Consider the following 20698-nt stretch of genomic DNA (forward strand, 5'->3'; position numbering starts at 1 on the left):
GATAATAGGATGACTGACCCCTTTCCTCTCCTTACAATGAAACCAAACAGGTGCCAGATCACTATCTTATATAAGGTTTGTGAGTTTCAGAAGCCTCTGTTTATTCTTCCCAGACTTCCTCAGTCAGCAGCATCTGAGATATGGCCTGGAATCATAGGGATTTTTTCCTGGCTTGCTTTGAAGGGGGTAGTCAAAATCACTGACAGAAACCTGGACTTAAACATTATTGGGGCCAGTTACAAGAGAAGTGGAAAACGGATAGCTGCCCTCGAGAAGCCTAGGCAGAACAAGCAGGTACTGAGAATGACTATCTTGGCCTGAGGAGATTGGGCCAACTTAGAGTCATCTATTTTTTTTCAAAGCACAGGAAAATGAACTATAAGCACAAAGCCAAGAAGGGACCTAAGATTAGTTTCAATTAGATGACCCCTAAGGTGTCTTCCAGCTCTAAGTCTGTGATTCCTCTATCATATTCTGCTTCACAACCTCCCAGAAAAGGGTTTTTTGTTCTGAAGCTTCACTCTCCTTAGTTATCTTCCTGACCTTCCCTGGCCAAGGAGAAAAGAGAAGAGGAGGGGAACATGGCTGCCCTTTCTGAGAAGCGATAGAAGGTACCATGATGTCATAGGAAGAGAACTGGATTTGAAATTTCAGGAACTGAGTTCAGATCCTGGCCTTGCTACTTACTTACTAACTTGTGTGTGACCTTGGGCTAGTTACTTATCCCCCCTGGGCCTTGGTTTCTTCATCTGCAAAAATAAGTGGTGTGGAATCAATGATCTCCAAGGTCCCTTCTGGGCCAGTCCCTTAAACTCTCTGAGCTTCAGTTTTCCCATCTGCAGAATGGAAATAATACCTATAGTATTGGGGACCCAATGAGATAAATTATGTAAAGCACCCACTACATAATTGTTGGCTATTCTTATTGTCCGTTAGGATACCTACCTCTTGCCAATGTCCACAGGCAGATAAGGCAGCTCTTGACTGCAGTAGGAGGAGTCGGTCTGCTTTACCAGAAAGAGCATACCCTGTCACCTTTACTCAAGATGCTGGATTTTCAGGCACTTAATCCAAAGCACTCAAAAGCTATCACCCAACATACTATCAGTTCCTTCACACTAACACCCCATGCTATAGCCCACTCCCTAAAGAAGTGAGCATCACTTCTTTAAAGAAGTGACCTTCAGTCTTTCTCACAAATAGCCATAACAAAAGATGCACCCAGAAGAGCGATTACAAAAGACTTTATGAAACAAAACATAACCAGATGCAAATTAATACGGTGTATTTCAAACTATGTGCTTAATTGCTGAAGGGGACATGGTTAATGGAGTGTTAAAAGCTAAGTGGGTAGGTAACATTGCGAAAGTTTCATGGAGGAGGTGAGCTTGGAAGGAGGAAAAGGGATGTGGACTGGTAGAGAGGAGGGAGGGTTTTCCCAGAGAGGTGCATCTGTGCAAAGATAGGATGAAGTGGGAGAAGTCAGGTTGCATGAAGAGTACAGTGTGTGGGTTTGCTTGGCTCACAGCAAGGAGTGTGGAAAAGCAATGATGATGTGATAGTAAGAAGCAATTACTGGACAGTCTTAAAAGAAGGGTTAAGGAGTTTTGATTTAATACAAGGCAATAAAAAACTGATTTCTAAGCAAGGAAATGGGACATGATCCAAACAATGTATGAGAAAAAAATGGTTTTCACTTCAATGTGTATGATGAATCAGAAAAAAGGGAGTTTAGAAGTAAGAAAGGCTGTAAGGAAGTTGTTGAAGTTGCCCTGTTGTAAAATGAGGAAGACTGGACACTGAGGGGTGGCTGTGGAAGTCTACCCCTTAACATTCATGCAGTTACAGGGTGCCCACACACCTCATCAGATGCAGGTAACCCCACTCCCAACCATTAGAACCACATTGATAAGCCACCATTCCTTAGGGCTAGCAGGGAGGTAAGACAACCTGACTTCCCTGACTTCACCACGAAGCTGAAGGTATCAGGGCAGCAAATAGTGTCCCCAAGCATGCATGTGGACAGGACACATTACCCATGTGCCCATGGCCATGTGGACACCATTTGTGTACATGTGAATATGAGCAGGCCTGTTTTTATGAGAGGAACAGAAGGAGCCCACAGATGAGTAACAGCACACACTGCCGCCTCTCTGAATATTTTTAAATGCCGCTAAATATAGCCTACAAGCTCCAAACAAGATACTTTCTCCAGGCAGGTCCATGTGCAGCCCCGAGGGGGAGGGATACAGAGTCAGAGATAAAATTCTCTAGAACTAGGGGACCCCAAAGAAGTATGCAGACCGAGATGATGGGCGCCTCGAAGATGAGACACCAGCTTCAGACCTAGCAGAAAGTCCATTTCCCACCCACTGACCCCCGAAAAGCAACAACGATTCTTGACAGCTATGTCTTTGGGCTGTTTGGTTCAGGAGGGCCAGGAAATGTTCTCTCCACCAGTTTGTAGCTTATACAGTATCAATGCTAGATGTGGGAGACCCTGGGTAATGAGGGTAGGTATGGTGTGTGACGGGAGGATTCCAGAGCACGGGCGTTTCTCCAAGATGGTTTTTCTCCTGGCTGAGTGCACGGGCTTTGCCCCCACCCTCACCCCCAGTACGGAGGAAAAGGCGCTAGATTTGGGATTGAAGAGCATAGAATGCCAGTGCTGGCTGTGTCCTTTCTGTACGGCTTTGTCATTTTACCTCCAGGTCTCATGCTTGGCATCTAAAATGAACCCTATCTTTGCGGGATTCCAAGACCCTAAAGGCAGCGCTCAAATCCTGGCTCTGATGCTTACTGTCCGTGTGACCTTGTGCAAAGGCCTCGGTGTCTTCAAATGTAAAATGAGAGACTTGGACCAAAGACCTCTGAGATCCCCTGTGACTGCCCCCTGCCTGGAAAACTTAAGGGCTGGGAGGAGGGGATCCTAGTGGGCCCAGACCTCCCCCGCCTCCTGCGCCGGCCTTGGGCCTCGAGTGGGGCGGGGCCCTGGCCAGGCCGAGCGCCCCCCAACGGCCTCTCGAGCCGGCGGGCGGTAGCTCGCCCCCCCAACCCCGGGGCCCTCCCGCGCGCCCTCAACTGCGGCCCTCCAGGCCCCGCCTCTTCCCCGCCCCCTCCATGACGTCAGCGGACTCGAGGCTCCGGGCCGCTCGAGGCCGACAGTCGCTCGGTCGGTTGGCTGCGCGAGTGGCCGAGCAGGCGGCGGAGGAGGTTGGGGGGCGGGTCTCGTGAACCCACTGGGAGCGGCGGCGGCGGCGGCGGCGGCGGGGACTGGAGAGGCAGCGGCGGGAGCGCTGACTGTGGCGGCGGTGCGGGCCTCGGGAGCGGTTATCGGCTAGGGGAGCGCGCGCCCGCTGCGGGAGCTCGCCAGCTCGGGCGGCCGCCGGGGTCTCCGGGCCTGCCGCGCGGGGGGTCCCCCGTCCGGCCCTCGCGCCGCAGGCTAACGTCTGTGGGGGGGGAGGGGATCGGAGCGCCGCTGAGCCCTCCCGCCGGCCGGTCCGCCCCCCAGCATGCGCACCTCGTACACCGTGACCCTGCCCGAGGAGCCCCCCGCAGCCCCTTTCCCCGCCTTCGGGAAGGAGCTGCGGCCCCGCGCCCCGCTCCCCCGCTCCCTGCTGCTCTCCACCTTCGTGGGGCTCCTGCTCAACAAAGCCAAGGTACGCCGGGCCCCTGCCCGGGACCCCTCCCCGCCGAGTGCTCCGCTCCCCGCCCCGGGTGGGGGCCGCTCTTTTCCTGTCGCCCCCTGCCCAGCCCTCTGCCCCTTCCCCCGCCCAGGTGAGGTCAGCTCCTCCTCTCCCAGGTGAACCCACGCCCAGGGGGAGATCCCAGAACTTGACACCCCTTGGTACTGTTCCCCACCCCCAACCTCGGTCGTGGGGATCCTGCCACTTCCTGACTGGCGTCGGGACAGGTGCGAAGGAAGAGTAACCTTGAGTAGTGTAGTGGGCTGGATGGCACCCACTGACCGCAGGTGGACAGACCCTCTCTGGCCAGAATCACAGCACAAAAGACTGTCTTACAATGAAGCCGCCTCCGACTTTGTTTCCCAAACTTGTGTCTGGGCCTTGGGGGAAGCCGTGTGACCCTGTGAAGGGCAGAGCAGCTTCGGGGGGGGGGTCTCCCCACTTCTCAACTTTGTGGAATGAAATCATACTTCCTAACATTTATAAACTACCTTAGGACAATGCTGGAACTTGGAGGGAGATTGACCTCTCCTTCCCTCCTCCCTTTAAGGGAGCAAAAAGGGGTAGGAGCTTGACAGCTATTATGTAACAGGCACTGCTGACTCGTCCTGGCAGAGCATGGTTTGCCCCGTGCCAGAGCCACACCAGGTTTCTGGGCTTCAGCCAGGACCCATGGCTGACCCTGTCAGAATAGGTGGAATAGTCAGTCATAAAGGTGCTCCCCTAAAGATCCTGAGTGTTAAGTAATAAGAACTTTCTTGTGACCTCTGATCCCTAGATGTCTTCTTTTTATGGTCTGGTTTATTTCAGGGACAATTTCTTTTAACTTGTCAGCCCTTCCCATATCTGCCCAAACCTTCCCTATTCTTTCTCTGAAGGGTGAAGGCTGTTAGATATCGATCTTAAATAGGTGGGGGAGGAGACCTACCACTTTCTATAGATCCTTATTGTCACTGAATCACAGATTTTCTAATGAACATTTTTAAGAATTGCCAGAAGTTTTCAGAACTCCTATAGTCTTTAAGAAAGAGGCAAGAAACTAGTTGAAATCTCCTAGCTCTTCAATCTGAGCCTCTCTCTGTTGGCCCAGAGGTAGGATTGTTTTTGGTAAGAAAGGTCACTCCTGGGACATTTTGTTCCTCCCTTAGAATGGAAAGTGCTGACTTTCCCTGGAGCTCCTAATTTCCTATTCAATAACAGACTATTTGGCTGAATGCAAAGCAGCATTACTCTCCTTTAATTCCTACCCTTAGACTCTTAGTATCCAGTAGTTCCACTTCCTGTACATGGGTCGTACTTAGTATTTAACTAGAAGGATGGATTCAGGAAGTTTTCTGTGAGAAATTATCCCCCACAAACCTGAGGAGGGGGTTGGGGAGGACCTGGAGGGAATCCCACTGGAGACACAAGCTGAAACTTGGATTACAAGGGGCAAAACCACATAGTGAGGGATACCATTCCTTGTTTCATCCTTTTCCCCAGCTATAAATTCCTGATTTAAAACACCTTGGGGTGGGGTGGGTGGAACCTAGGAAGAAAGGTGACCCTATATACTTCCCCTAGGCTATCACTATAGATGTAATACCAGAACATTAGTAGACACTGATGTTGACACAATTGGAAGTAGGCTCATGGCCCTGGTTTTTTCATGTGTGCAAGTTAAGGAACTTGGCACACTACATTAAAGTGTATAGAACTGTGCCAAAGACAAGTATTAGATGGTGTCTGAGGGCAGTGTTTTCAGCATTCAATTAGGAATCCTCAAAATAGAGACGTGTATTATAGTCTCAGCAGTGTGTTGGATCCCATTGTACTTCTCCAGAGCCACTTGCATATTTTTTTAATAAGGTTTCTGCCCCAAAGATCATATCAGCCAGTGTCTTCCTTATCAGGATGCTCCAAGCTAGACTTCCCTAACCCCTGAATGTCACTCTTTTACTCAGGTAGGGCCACACAGTATCAGCCCTGGCATCCTGTTCTCCTTCTCAGGGATAACAACTTTCATGTAGTGTCAATATACTCTTCCCTGTGACTGCAGATTTAAGGGCTCTTTTTCAGTGGTGCAATCTGACTTCACATGGTAGGATTCAGCTTTGTAACCAAGGGAGATCTTAAACCTTAGTTATGAGCTCAAAAAGCCACATTCAAAAGAAGCCCCCACATCCATCCAGCTCTCCTTTCCCCTGACCACTTCTCCCTGGGTAGTGAGCCTCTGACAACCATGTAGGCTGTCAGTGAGTGTATAGCAGGAATAATTTTAGCTGAGCTATTTCAAGCTCCTGTTCTGATGAGGGTTGAGCTGGCCCCACGCAAGCCTCAGCCAGTACAGCTGTGGAGCTGTCTGATTCTGGATCATCTCCTTAGAAGTAGAGGTGGCAAACATCTTGAGGCTACTGTTTTAACCCCTTTTGACACTTTAGACTTTCTGCCTACTTGGATTAGTTAAAGGGGCCTTGACAATAGGCACCCTGACTTCCTGCCTGAGCACCTGTTCTACCTACTTCACTTCTCACCAGCCCCCAGTTTAGGGATGTGAGTAAGAATAGCACCCTTCAGCCAGACTTTTATCTCTGCTTAGCCACCTGAGTGATATCAAATCACCCTAATTTGCCACACTAGGATTCCCAGCCAGTAGCCTCTCAGGATATCAGAACCCAAGCCATGGAGCCAGGGAAGGAAGATTCTCCTAGTTCTTAATTCTTCAGCCCTTGGGAGTTGAGCGAAGCAGGAAGGAATTCCACCTGTCAATGGCATTTTGGACTGGCAGAGACTTGAGCTTCTCTCAGCTGAGGATCTGAAAACATGGTTTATGATTTATTTCATTAAACTTTTCAAACCCTCTTTGAAGTGGCCATTGTAGCTCCTACTTTGTATATTGGGCAGCCATGGTAGTAGAATTAGGAATTGTTCACCTTGGGCAAGTCATTTCACTTCTCTGGGCCTCATTTTCTTCATCTGTAAAATGAAGGGGTTGGATTAGATGATCTCAAAGGTCCCTTCCAACTCTAAAATCCTATGGTTCTATAAGCCAGAGCCATGAAGAAAACCCCAGTGTTTCGATTTGCAGTTTCCCATAGCCAGGAGCCGAGGGAAACCCAAATGTCCTAATTTCTATTTCCCAGCCTTAAAGGCTAGCCCCTGCCTGCTGTCAAGGAGAAAAGTAGTAAAGATAAGTGAAAAGGTGAAAAATAAGTAAAATAGTTTTGGACAAAAGCAAAATTCTGAAGGGCACTTTTGTTTCTTTGTTGGAAAAGCATTCTCTACCCCTCCTTCCCACAAGGAGCACAGACCTGGGAGGTAAAGAGAGCCTGAGGAAAATAATATTTGTGGCCTGGTGCTCATGGCTTAGGGAAGTCCAAGGCCCCTGTCAGAATGGGGCTGTGGACCTAGCACAGGCCCTGCCTGCATAGCTGACTAGGCCTCTGCCTGATGTTTCACGTATCCTTTCTTTCTTTCTTTCTTTGCAGACCTCCAAAAGCACCCAGGGTCTGGCTGGTCTTCGAAACCTTGGGAACACGGTGAGTACTAAACCTAAATTACACATCTCTACCCAACCCAGCTGTTCCTCAAGACTCCCCCATCCTGTGCCTGGCAGAGTTATCTTAATTCAAGCCACCTGCTAAGCCAATTGGTACCTTCCTTTCCTGGTTGGCATTTCCCAGAATTAGCATGCCTTGCCTCACATCCCCAGAAGAAGGCCCTGCTGAAGGGCATTGGTGACACCCTTCCTGGATCCTTCCCCTCAAGGGTATCCCTCCATTTTCTACTCCCTTTCTCCCAATCTTGCCCATACCCTGTTGCCCACCCCTACAGTAAATAGCTCTTTACATCATCCTGTGCTGACACAGGGAATTTACTACAGGTCAACAACCCTTTCACTTATGAAAAGAGGAACTTGAGGTTGTGGGAGGATTCATATCTGGGGTAAACCAAAGAGTTCCTGTATGCTAGGGAAGCTAGAACTCTCCTATGGACTAGGTATAGGTAAGGTACGTCACCACCTAGGACACAGCACATTGGATGAGGAGTGGGGCGGGGTTGGAGTCCCAGTGAGGGATGCCTTTTAATATTGTTATTTATAAATGGATATTTTTAATGCCTAAATAGTCCACTCTTCCTGGCACATCGATATTTTATTCCTTGATCATTCAAGCACAAATTCTGTGAACAAAAATACTTGGCGTGGGGCAGGGATGGAGAATGCAGTTCTCAAGTCTTGCTTTTATGATGTACATTACCTTATCTCCCTCCTTTGTCCAGTAATGCCTCCTGTCTTCTCTTTCAGTGCTTCATGAACTCTATCCTGCAGTGCCTGAGCAACACCCGGGAGCTGAGAGATTATTGCCTCCAGAGGCTCTACCTCCGTGACCTCAATAGCAGCAGCCATGCACATTCAGCCCTGATGGAGGGTGAGGAATCCCTTTAACCCATGTTTTCTGGAAATCCATTTGCCCTTCTTTCCATGACAACTGCTTTAGCTCTTCTCTGGTCTTCTTCGGGTGGCCCTTTGGTCATGGTCTCTGCCCCCTTTTTTGACATTTGCCTACTTTTGTCAGGGCCCGAGTTTCAGAGACCCTTAATGGACTGTTCTGTGCCCTGGCATTTTCAGACACCTTTTCTTCTCAATAGAATTCGCAAAACTGATCCAGACCATATGGACTTCGTCAGCTAATGATGTGGTGAGCCCATCAGAGTTCAAGACCCAGATCCAGAGATTTGCACCCCGATTCGTTGGCTATAAGTAAGGCTTCTGCAGAGAGATGTCTCTTCCCAGGGTGGGTGAAGGGGACAGTGGAGAACTTCTGGGGAAATTGTGTATGACCTACTCACCCCCTCCCCTACCCCTTACATTTTCCCTTTTCTTTGTTCAGTCAGCAGGATGCTCAGGAGTTCCTTCGTTTTCTACTGGATGGACTCCACAATGAGGTGAACCGGGTCACAGTACGGCCTAAATCCAACCCTGAGAACCTCGATCACCTTCCGTAAGTATGAGAAGAGAATGAGCAAAAAGGAAAAGTTACAGAAAAAATGGGTTCTTCCACCTTTCTCTGCAAAGGCAAAAGACTCCAGGGAAATGAGCAAGAGAACCAAAGTGGGATAGAGCCTACATTAGATCTGAGTGCCAGTTGGGTCAGTGTTTCCATTACCCTTGTAGCTTATCATGATCTAGACTTTAACTCAAATTATTTGTTGATCTTTCTCTTTCTGGGTACCACAGTGATGAGGAAAAAGGGAGACAAATGTGGAGGAAATATCTGGAACGGGAAGACAGTCGAATTGGGGGTGAGTACTGGCAACCAACCATATGTGGGGGATGTCAAGTTTTGTTGTCACTTTGCACCTGAACAATTTGAGAAAGAGGATGGAGATCCCCAAGAATTAGATCCTGAAGATCACTGTCCCTCCCAGGATTTAGGACTTGGTAGCAGGGCCTTCAGGATGTGGGAAAGACATGAGCACACAATGGAATGGGCATTATTGCACATCCTCATCCTCCTCACTTATATGTCTCACTTCCCTCTTTTTCCAGATCTCTTTGTTGGGCAGCTCAAGAGCTCCTTGACATGCACGGAGTGTGGCTATTGCTCTACCGTCTTTGACCCCTTCTGGGACCTCTCCCTACCCATCGCTAAGGTAACCCTGGCCGCCAGCCCACTGCTGAAAGTTCCCTTCCCGTGCTTTCCTCTCTGTGGCCTCTTACCTTTGCTCTGTACCTTCCTAGCGGGGCTATCCTGAGGTGACCTTGATGGATTGCATGAGGCTCTTCACCAAAGAGGATGTGCTCGATGGAGATGAAAAGCCAGTAAGTGATGATTCCACATAGGCAAGTAACAGTTTTTTGTTAACCCCTTAGTTTACTTGGTAATCAGCTGCTTGGGCACCAGGGTTCCCTACCATCAGGTCCTATGATTTTCCCCACAACTCATCCATTGTGTGTCTGGTGCTTTTCAGACATGCTGTCGCTGCCGAGCCAGAAAAAGGTGTATAAAGAAATTCTCCATCCAGAAGTTCCCAAAGATCTTGGTGCTCCGTATCCTTTGGACCTAACAAGATAGGCATCTTGATTTGGGGGAGGGCGAAGGGTAATGAAATGGACTGATGGAATTGGTCTGGATCAGTTTTGCGAATTCTATTGAGAAGAAAAGGTGTCTGAAAGTGCCAGGGCACAGAACAGTCCATTAAGGGTCTCTGAAACTCGGGCCCTGACAAAAGTAGGCAAATGTGATACAGGACTGGGACAATAACATTCCCAATATGAGGAAGATAGGTGGGAAAATGAATGGAACTCCATGCCTTGAGTCAGAAAGACCTGAGTTCAAATCTGGCCTCAGAAGCTTACTACTGTGACCCTGGGCAAGTCTCTTAACTTCTGACTGTTTTCTCATCTGTAAAATGGGAATCATAAATAGCACCTACCTCCCAGGACTATTTTGAGGCTCAAAGGAGATAGGCATTATGCTAAGTGCTTTACAATTACTGACACAACATAAGCATTATGTAAATGTTAGCTATTATTATTTCTTCTCTCTTGCTTCTTTTTCTACTTTCTTCAAAACAAGAAAACTTAGTTAGGACTTCTGTATTCGTTATTTGGACTTTGTTCTTATCCAGCTCTTAGCAAAGTGCCATTTACTTAGTAGACAGTAAGTGTTTGAAGAACAAATACTACCCTCTCTGCTCTTGGCTCTTGACTCAAACCCATGCCAGATCTAAAGCGATTCTCAGAATCCAGGATACGAACCAGCAAACTCACAACATTTGTGAACTTCCCACTGAGAGACCTGGACTTGAGAGAATTTGCCTCAGAGAACACCAGTGAGTTTCTTACCAGAATTTGGGTGGGAATGAAGGGGAGGTGTCACCCCCTTTAGGAGGAGAATGAAAGAAAAGAGGCAAACTGAGAACCAGCTGAGAAGAGGGGAGAGGATGGAATGAGGGTGGACGAGACCCTGAGAGACTCCAAGCCTTGTGCCTCTTGATGCTGTTTGACTCGGTACTTATTCATTTAGATCACGCTGTTTACAACCTGTACGCTGTGTCCAATCACTCTGGAACCACCATGGGCGGCCACTATACTGCCTATTGTCGGAGTCCAGTGACAGGAGAATGGCACACTTTCAATGACTCCAGGTGAGGGGTCTCGGGAAAGGCGCCCCCATGCCCCTCTTCTAGTAGGCATGGGTGGGCTTGTCTGTTGGGTGCAGGAGGGGTGGAGTGTCTGTATATTCAGCAAGCAGAGAGCTTGGGGCTGTTGAAAAGTTTTCAGAATGGCAAAGGGAAGTGCCAGTGATACTGCCCTGTATGAATGCTGTTTGTCCAGAGATGTCCCTTGGCTGGCCCCTGACCACGGCACTGACTGTCCCTCCTTTCTCCACAGCGTCACACCCATGTCCTCCAGCCAAGTGCGAAGCAGTGATGCCTATTTGCTCTTTTACGAACTGGCCAGTCCACCCTCCCGTATGTAGCGGCAGGGGCGCCACACCCCATCTCCCCCTCCCCGTGGCAGCCCCACATCCCAAGTTTTTTAAAAAGACAAAAAAAAGAAACTGCAAATGAAAGCGAAAGAGAGAGAGTAATAAACTAAAATAAAGCTGCCGAGCAGGAGTTTATGCAGCCTGGTCAGGGGCCGGGAGAGAGGAGCTAGGTGTTCAAGGCTCGCCCAGGCCTGGCTGGGAAAAAGCAGGATGACGCGGAGACTGGAGTCAGCAAGGCGCTCTCTCGGCTTCTCGTGTTTTCCTTTTTTTAAACTTGTGTTTTCCATGTGTGTAATAAATAACAGCAGTTTGTGGGGAGAAGGCCCTCATCCATTTGCTGCTGTCTCCAGCCTCCAGCTCCTCCTGAGGAGACCTCGCCCTTGGGAGCCTGGCTAGGACTGCTGCCTGGACGTGCTGGCGCTACAGAGAGGAGACCCCCATCCTGCCCCGCCAGCCTACCGAAGTCATACAGGAGCCACGAGGCCTCCTGATGCTGCTAACTCCAGAGGAACTGACTGTGGGTTATTTTTTTTTTTTTTGAAACAAGCAGTTTTTGTTTTTAAAAGCCCAATTTTCTTTTTTCCTTCTTTTTGTTTTTCAAACAACTACAAGCAGAGTTCTCAGACTGGAGACGTTCTCCCGTATGCCTCTTTGCATCTGGGGAGTTGTGTTGGTTTTATTTTTTAACTTGTCAAGCACAACTTTTTCTAACAATAGCCCCCAATGGTGCTAGGCAGATGTGTCAGCAGGGCCCCGGGCACAGCCATTATAGAACTGGCATCTAACAAGTTGTTGTTTTGGGTTTTTTTTAAGCTTTTTGGATGGATCCTAGTTGCCTCTGAGAATCGTGCCTTACAGCATTTGGGGACTAGGGGAATGCCCTTCCCAGATACATCCCTCTGCCTTGTTTTTCAGTCCCCCAGTGCCATGCTCAAACTTGCTGGGGGAATAGGAGCTATGTCCTTACAACACTGACTTACTCCACAGTGCAGTGAGATGCAGAGGCAAGGAGGTGAGGAGAACACTTCTCATGACAAGGTGTCTGATTCTCCCTGCCCACTTCCTCCAATCAATCTATGGTTCCACTCCCTAGGCGTTTGAAGGACAGTACAAACCATTTCCCTGGCACCATTCCCAGTTTTTTCTTTTTAATTTATTCCCTTTTCCCCTTCCATTACCTTCTCCCCTCAGAGCTTCTCACACACAGACCCCTTGGACTGAGTTTCTCAGGGACAACCGTGCTGCCCCTTTGGCTCCTTTTGGCATTAGTCTTTACCATCCTGAGAGCTACAGCCATGAGTGCTTTGGTACATGCTGCCTCACAGCCCTTAATGTTTCTCCCCAACAAGGGCCTGGTTCTGCCCTTAGGTAGATGGAAGCAACTCCACTGGGTCTCTGGAAAGGAAGATTATTTATCCCTAAGGAACTGAGCTCCGTGGGTCCTCCGCCACCAGCAGACCCAGGATCAACTTGTGCTCCTCAGGTTGGGGCACTCCAGTGCATTAAGGGGAAGACTCCGTAGGTTTGGCTGGCCTGACCCCCTTCTCCAGGGGAGACCTGTAAACCTGAGCCAAGGGGCTGGTGTACACTTGCTTACTGTGTAAGCAAGAGTCAAAAAGAATGTCTAATGTACAGTGGAACCTTGTACAGAATAAATTTTAGCTTTGAGAAAAAAAGCCTTTGTGAGTGAACTGTTGATTGGGGTTGCGGCTTGATGTGTCCAGACAAAGCTCCTTACAATTTCATGCTCAAAGGTTTTTATTGCATAGTCTGGGTGACCTACCAAACCATGAGCAATGGGAGTATCATGTAGGATCAGGAAGCACTACCCTGGACATCAGAAATTCTGTCCCCAGTGATGTATATTGAGCAGCTAGGTGGCTCAGTGGATAGTGTGCTGGGCCTGGAGTCAGGAAGACTCATCATCCTGAATTCAAATCTGACCTCAGACACTAGTTGTGATTCTGGGCAAGTCACTTAACCTTGTTTGCCTCAGTTTCCTCATCTATAAAATCAACTGAGAAAGAAATAGCAAACCACTCCAGTATCTTTGCCAAGGATACTTCAAATGAGATCAGATGTGACTGAAACACTGAACAATAACAGTGACGTATATTGGGCAAACGTGGAACATCCTAGAACCTCAGAACTAAAAACCGCCCCTGACATCTAGTTCAACCCTTCCTTTACAGCACCTGATCATGATGCAGGGTTGAGGAATACATTTCCTGAGGCAAACCATCCCATTGTTAGCTCAAATTGTAAGGAAGGTGTTTGCAGGAAATCTTGCCGCCTCAGAGCCTCTGCTCCTTGGCCCTGTCTCTTCTCTACCAATACGCCAGGAGCTCACCTTCCTCACCTGAAATAAGATGAGGTTTGATTAGATCTCTTCAGGCCTTTCAATAACCAAAGTTCTATGACTAAACCCTTTCCAAAAAACAGCTGTATTTCCCCTTCTAAACAACCTACATGAAAGACCTCCCATTGATTACAGCAGTCATTTTATTTAAACCAAGAGTCACATGCTTATAAGATTGCAAAACCTTCCTCATTACACAATTACACATACTTTTTGTGTTAAGTTAAAGTAAAACCTTACCCCATGCAGTTAAAGGCAGGGGTCTTTTTTGGTTTGTTTTATGTAATATCTTGTCTATTAAAAAAAATAAGAGCCCTTTGTATTCTTGAATTTTGAATATCTTGTCTCTTGTTAGTCCAGTATTTGCTCTCTCTGGACCTTTAATTGCTGAAGTCACTACAATTTTAGATAAGATTCAATTTTAAGATTTCCTCTACCTCTCTTAGCCCTCCTTCCTTTGGCATCATTTGTAACACACTGCACTGATCATGAGGCCATAAAGGAGTCTTTCAGGGGATGCCAAATACTGAGATTCCCCTTAACTCAGATTTTATTAGGGGAATGAATAATATACCCTTACCTGAAATTGGCTGCTCTCCTCATTCCCCCCCCCCCAACTATGCTGTCTTAAGCACCTTCTGTGCAAGGCTAAGTGTTATGGATCAAAAAACAAACTCAAATGCTAGATAATCTTTGCCCTCACAGAACTTACATTCTACTCAGGGATAGGGGGAGGGTTAAAACATGGATGCATGAGTATGTCCAAGTTCATTTGAAAAGGAAGAGAATGCTAATAACTGGAGAGATGAGAAGGCTTCCTTTAGCTGAGGGCATCTAGGCTGAGTCTTGAAGGAGCTAGGGATTTTGAGAGGCAGAGGGGAGAGGGAATGTGTTCTAGGAATTTGAGGGGAAGCCTGTGAGAAGGAATATAGATGCAAGACAGAAAATCAGGTTCAGGGAGTGGTATGGTCATTTGGCTCAAGCAGTGTACGTAAGACGATGATATGAATATCTAGAGACATATGTTCTAGAAGCAGTTAAGTGGCACAGAATAATGTTGGACTTAGAGTCAGAAAGAATTGAGTTCAAGTACTGCCTTGGACACTTAGTTGTATGACTCTGGAAAGTCACTTCACCTGTTTGCCTCAGTTTCTCCATCTCTAAAAAGGGCTAAAAATATCACCCTTGTCCCAAAGTGGTTTTGAAGCTCAAATGAGATAACACATACAGTGCTTTGGAAACCTAAAAGTGCTCTATTAATGGTAGTTCTTACACTTATATTTAAGTACAGTCATTTGGGGGGGTGGGGCTATGGGGGGTTAAGTGACTTTCCCAGGGTCACAGCCAGTAAGTGTCAAGTGTCTGAGGCTGGATTTGAATCCAGGGCCGGTGCTTTATCCACTTCGCCACCTCGATGCCCCCTTAAGTACAGTCATTATTACTGAAGAGGTAGGAGGAGCTAGCTTGTTGAAGAGCTTTAAATGCCAGACTGAGGGGAATGGTGTTTTATTCTAAATGCAATAAGAAGCCACTGAAGAGTACAAGAACTTGAGTGACAATAGTCAGACCTGGAATGGTAATTTGGCAGTTGTAAGGAGGATGGATCAGAAAGGGGAGAAACGGAAAGGAAGCTAATGATGAGGGCCCAAACTAGGGTGGTGGCAATGGAAGTGTAAAGAAAGGAACCAATACAAGAGATGTTGCAGAAGTAGATGTGACGAAGGTGCAGCCAAGATGGCACAGAGAAGCCAGGAAGTTTCCTGAGTTCTCCCAAATTTCCCTCAGAAACAACATTAAATTAAGCCTCTAAATGGATTCTGGAGCTTCAGAACCTACAAAAAGACGGAGAAAAGCAATCTCCCAGATTAAGATAAGCTAGAAGGACTTCAGGAAAGGTCTGTCTTGCCTGGGTAAAAAGGGGTGCGTAGTGCAGGGGGTGTCTGGGCAAGCCAGCACAGACCAGCACAGTTCAGCAGCTGAGGCCCCTCGGTCCTGGCACAGCAGACTAGTTGTGAGTCCCCCAGCTTTCAGCGAAGATGGCAATCTGCCAACAGGAGCAATTTGGCCAGGCCACCCCAGGGCAGTAAGCAAGCCACGAGCTTCTGAGGCCTCAGAGCAGAAAGCCAGTGATTAGGCTCCTGGCCCCCAGCACAAGAAGCTTGCAACAGTGGCCCCTTTTTCCCAGGAGCAGAGCTCAACTTTAAAAAGCATGAAATAGGCTAAAATATGAGAAAGAAACAGAAAAAAAGTAGATGTGACCAGCCTGACAATTAACTGGTAATGGGAGGTAATGAGGGAAGAGTAAAGAATAATAACTTCGGGGCAGCTAGATGGTGCAGTGGATAGAGCACCAGCCCTGGAGTCAGGAGCACCTAAGTTCAAATCCAGTCTCAGACACTTGACACACTAGCTGTGTGACCCTGGGCAAGTCACTTAACCCCAATTGCCTCACCAAAAAAAAAAAAAATCTAAAAAAAAAAAAAGAATAATAACTTCAACGTTGTAGAAACAGGGAACTGTGGTCTCAACAGAAAGAGGGAAATTTTGGAGGAAGGGTTTATAGGGTAATGATAAGTTCTATCTTGAACATTGGTAGTGGTGAGTTGCCTACATCTAGCTGGAGATAGGCGGTGGACAGCTAGAAATGAGGGCCAGGAATCCAGCAGAGAGGTTAGCGCTAGATTTGTTAGATTTGAGAGTCATCCATGTAGAAATGATCATTGAATCCTTGGGAATTTATAGAAACCACCAAGTATAGACAGAAAAGAGGACCTATAGCCTTGGGGAATATCCTTATGGGAAAGAGGCTCAGATAGGGCCAACACCCACCCCACCCCATAAAAATAAAAGCAATCCTGGCCTTGAAGCCCTAGGAACTTTTCCTAGTGTGCTGATATCCTGAGGTCTACTTTGGGGTGGTAGCCTACCCTGAACATGACCCAGTTCCTCAACTTTCAAGGTACTAAAGACTTTCCCCCCATACCACAGATGTGAAGCTATGAAGACGTGTGGTAGTTCTATTTGCTATGGAAATCAAACTGAAAAAAGAAAATTGGGTGTCTGAGCCGAACAGAATGGAAGCTAGTACACCCCTCCTTTCTTCAGCTTTTCACTGGTGAAGGCAGAGGGAAGTTTGCATTATTTCTCAAAGGGAGATATTTGTTTTCACCATCCATTTATTCATTCACCCCCAAAAAGCAAAGCATTTATTAAAAGCCTCCTGTGCGCTGGGGGGTGGGAGGGGTAGAGTATTCAGGGAAGATTGGTCCAAGCATCTGAAAACTTCCCCCAGAGGAATGGGCAGATGTGAGCAATTTGTTCTAAAGGACCATGAAGGCAATAGAATCGGGCACTGTGGACATGGAGTGCTTAGAGCTTGGTCAGACATCAAAGATGCCAAGGTTATCCACTACATCCTGGGTCATTGCCAGTTGTCTTGACTTTTGTCCTGACATTGGATTTCAGTGACTTTGGAAGAGAGACCGAGACTGATGACACCATGCAACTCTGCCTCACTTAAATTCAGTTTTTGTATCTATCGAATGACATCACCCATATCATTTTACCATTTTTGCTTATGGCTATGGGCAAGTGACAAAGCACCAGGTACTCTGTAGTCACAATCCTGCACTGGGTCATCTTCTCATTGGATTGAAGCAAAGGTGGGATTTGGCAGCCCCCCCACCCCCAGATATCTGAGCAGCCTTTTTAAAGGATCACACTGCTCACTTCCTAGTGTGAAGAAAGGAACAGAAAAGGTGCCCTAAAAATTGCTTCACCTGACCTAACCCTTGTCTGCTTACCATAGCAGGTGGGGATCCTACCTTGTGGTCAAAACACACAAAAAAATCATCTTGTGCAAAAATGATTCCACTCCCCTTTGGTATATGGAATGTGTGCACACTTATGGGCAACTAGAAATCCAGTAGACCTGGAAAAAAAAAAAAACAGCTCTTGATTCAAGAGAACTCAGCAGGTATCACATCTAAATAGCAGCCCTGAGTAAAACAAGGCTGGCAAATGAAGGCCAGCACCCCAAAGTCTGAGCTGTATAGATGTTTTTCTGGAGTGACTGCAGTGATGGGGAGCACTGTGAAGCTGGTATAGGTTTCACTGTCAAAATTAATCCAGTCAGGGTAGATAGGTGACGCAGTGGATAGAGCACCGGCCCTGGATTCAGGAGGACCTGAGTTCAAATCCGGCCTCAGACACTTAACACTTACTAGCTGTGTGACCTTGGGCAAGTCACTTAACCCTCATTACCCTGCCAAAAAAATAAATAAATAAAAATTAATCTAGTCAACAAGTCTTGACTTCAAAACGAGTGAACAGGTTTATGACAAATGTGATTACCACTTGCAAGAAAGTGCTATGCTGCCATAATCAGTGCCTATGCCCTCACTGTGACAAACCCTGATGAGGCCAAAGGAAAAATGTTATGAAGACCTGGAGACCCTCATCATCAGTGTGTCAAAAAAAGACAAAATTGTAATTCTGGGTGACTTTAAAACCAGAGTAGGCACAGATATAACAAGGAGTTCTTGGGAGGAATGGAGTTGGAAACAGCAATAGCAATGGTCAGATTTAACTAAAGACTTGTGCATTGCATGACCTTCTCATCACCTACACTGTCTTCTGTTTACCTAAACGTAATAAAACTTTGAGGATGCAGCCTCATAGCAAACACTGGTATTTAATAGACGATGTTGTTGTAAGGAGAAAAAACAGACAGGATGTGAGAGTCAGGAAGGTGATGTGTGGCACAGAGTGGTGGACTGATCATGGACATATATTTTCCAAGCTAAATATTCATATTCAACAAAAGCAGGAGCCCCAAGGCAAGCTAACTACCAGAAAACTTAATGTCAACAGATTAACACACTTCTCAGCCTGAACTTGGAGGAAAAACTGAGCCAACACATGATTGACAACAGTGAAGCAGAAAGGGAATGGACAACTTTCAGAGATTTGGTGTACAGCACTGAAAATGCAAATGCTTATCTGGATTAGAACACCTGCAAACACAAAAAATGGTTTGACAAAAATAATCGGGAAATTCAGAAGCTACTAAATGAAAAAAGAAAACTCCACCTGGTTTACCAGCAGGATAGTTCATCCTTCTCTAAGAAGGTGGCATTTAACTCCATCAAAAGTAAAGTGCAGGGGCAGCTAGGTGTCACAGTGGATAAAGCACCAGCCCTGGATTCAGGAGGACTTGAGTTCAAATCCAGCCTCAGACACTTGACACTTACTAGCTGTGAGACCCTGGGCAAGTCACTTAACACTCATTGCCCTGCCCTCCCCCACCCAAAAAACAACAACAACAAAAGCTAAAAGTAAAGTGCAGGGGCAGCTAGGTGTCGAAGTGGATAGAGCACCCACCCTGGAGTCAGGAGGACCTGAGTTCAAATCTGGATTCAGACACTTAATACTTACTACCTGTGTCACCCTGGGCAAGTCACTTAACCCCAATTGCCTCACTAAAAAAAAAAAAAAGTAAAAAAGTAAAGTGCAGATAGAGCACCCACCCTGGATTCAGGAGGACCTGAGTTCAAATCCTACCTCAGACACTTAACACTAGCTGTGTGACCCTAGGCAAGTCACTTAACCCTCATTGACCCACCCACCCCCCCAAAAAAGTAAAGTGCAACAGGATGCCCATCAACTGGGGAATGGCTAAACAAGATGTGGTTTATTAATATAATGGAATACTATTGTGCTATAAGAAATGATGAGCAGGTTAATGTCAGAAAAACCTGGAAAGACAAGAACTGATGCTGAGTGAAGTGAACAGAACCAGGAGAACATTGTATATAGTAACAGCAACATCGTGTGATGATCAACTGTGATAAAATAGCTCTTCTCATTAATACAATGATCCAAGACAATTCCAAAAGACTCATGATAGAAAATGCTCTCTACATCCAGAAAAAGAACTGTGGAGCCTGAATGCAGGTCCAAGCATCCTATTTTCACTTTTTGTGTTTTGGTTTTCTTCTTTCTTTTTAAAAAGTAATAATAAACACTTTTATTTAAGGTTTTGAGTTCCAAATTCTATCTCTCCTTCCTTCCCTCCCTTCTCCCCTCCCTGAGGTGGTAAGCAATCAGATATAGGTTATACATGTGCAATTATGTAAGACAGTACCGTATTAGTCATTTTGTATAGGAAAATGAATAAAATTTTAAAAATGAAAGAAAGTGAAAAATAGTATGCTTCAGTCTGTGTTCAATCAATATCAGTTCTCTCTTAGGAGGTGGATAGTACGCATCATCATTAGTCCTTTGGGATTGTCTTGGATCATTGCTGAGAATAGTTGTCATTCACAGTTCTTCATCAAACAATATTGCTGTCACTGTGCACAATGTTCTCCTTGTTCTACTCACTTCACTATACATCAATTCATATAAGTCTTTCCAGGCCTTTCTAAAATCATCCTACTTGTCATTTCTTATAGCACAATAATATTCCATCACCATCATATACCACAGATTGTTTAGCCATTCCCCAATTGATGGGCATTCCTTTGATTTCCAATTCTTAGCCACCACAAAAAGAGCTGCTATACATATTTTTGTATAAATAGGTCTTTTTTCTTTAGGGGGTGGGTGTCTTTGGGATATAAACCTAGCAGTGGTATTACTGGATCAAAGGGTATGCACAGTTTTATAGCCCTTTAGACATAATTTCAAATTGCTCTCCAGAATGCCTGGATTAGTCCACCAACAATGGATTATTGTTTTTTCTTCCTTGACGTTTTTCCCTTTTGTTCTAATTCTTCTTTCACAACATGAAAAATGTGGAACTGTGTTTAACATGATTGTACATATATAACCTGTATCTGATTGGTTGCTATCTTGGAGAGGGGGGAGGGAAGAGAGGAAGGGAGAAAAATTTGCAACTCAAAATGTTATAAAAATGAATGTTGGGGCAGCTAGGTGTCGCAGAGCACTGGCCCTGGAGTCAGGAGGACCTGAGTTCAAATCTGACCTCAGACACTTAACACTTACTAGCTGTATGACCCTGGGGAAGTCACTTAACCCCAATTGCCTAACTAAAAAAAAAATGAATGTTGAAAACTATATTTATATCTTTATATGTAACTGGAAAAAATAAAATACTATTAAGATTGAAAAAAAGTAAAGTGCAAGAAAAGCATAGAGAAATGAAGGATTCTTGG

The 20698-nt window shown here is 46.3% G+C and overlaps 1 protein-coding gene across 3 annotated transcripts in view; it reads left to right on the forward strand.

Moving 5' to 3' along the window:
- USP2 (ubiquitin specific peptidase 2) overlaps positions 1–12837 on the forward strand; it is a 30612-nt gene extending 17775 nt beyond the window's left edge. For 2 of the 3 annotated variants that reach the window (XM_043995788.1, XM_043995789.1), the window contains exons 3-13: positions 7154–7204; positions 7972–8095; positions 8316–8427; positions 8558–8668; positions 8905–8969; positions 9217–9320; positions 9409–9489; positions 9639–9717; positions 10395–10502; positions 10697–10817; positions 11065–12837. In XM_043995788.1, coding sequence (XP_043851723.1) covers positions 7154–7204; positions 7972–8095; positions 8316–8427; positions 8558–8668; positions 8905–8969; positions 9217–9320; positions 9409–9489; positions 9639–9717; positions 10395–10502; positions 10697–10817; positions 11065–11152 — 1044 coding nt within the window. In that variant the 3' untranslated portion in view covers positions 11153–12837. Of the gene's footprint in view, positions 1–3379; positions 3660–7153; positions 7205–7971; positions 8096–8315; positions 8428–8557; positions 8669–8904; positions 8970–9216; positions 9321–9408; positions 9490–9638; positions 9718–10394; positions 10503–10696; positions 10818–11064 lie in introns of those variants that run through there. The other variant, XM_043995790.1, reaches the window with a different exon arrangement.
- Positions 12838–20698: the final 7861 nt, after the last annotated feature.

This window comes from Dromiciops gliroides, chromosome 3, assembly GCF_019393635.1.
Source record: "Dromiciops gliroides isolate mDroGli1 chromosome 3, mDroGli1.pri, whole genome shotgun sequence".
NCBI classification, from domain to species: Eukaryota; Metazoa; Chordata; class Mammalia; order Microbiotheria; family Microbiotheriidae; genus Dromiciops; species Dromiciops gliroides.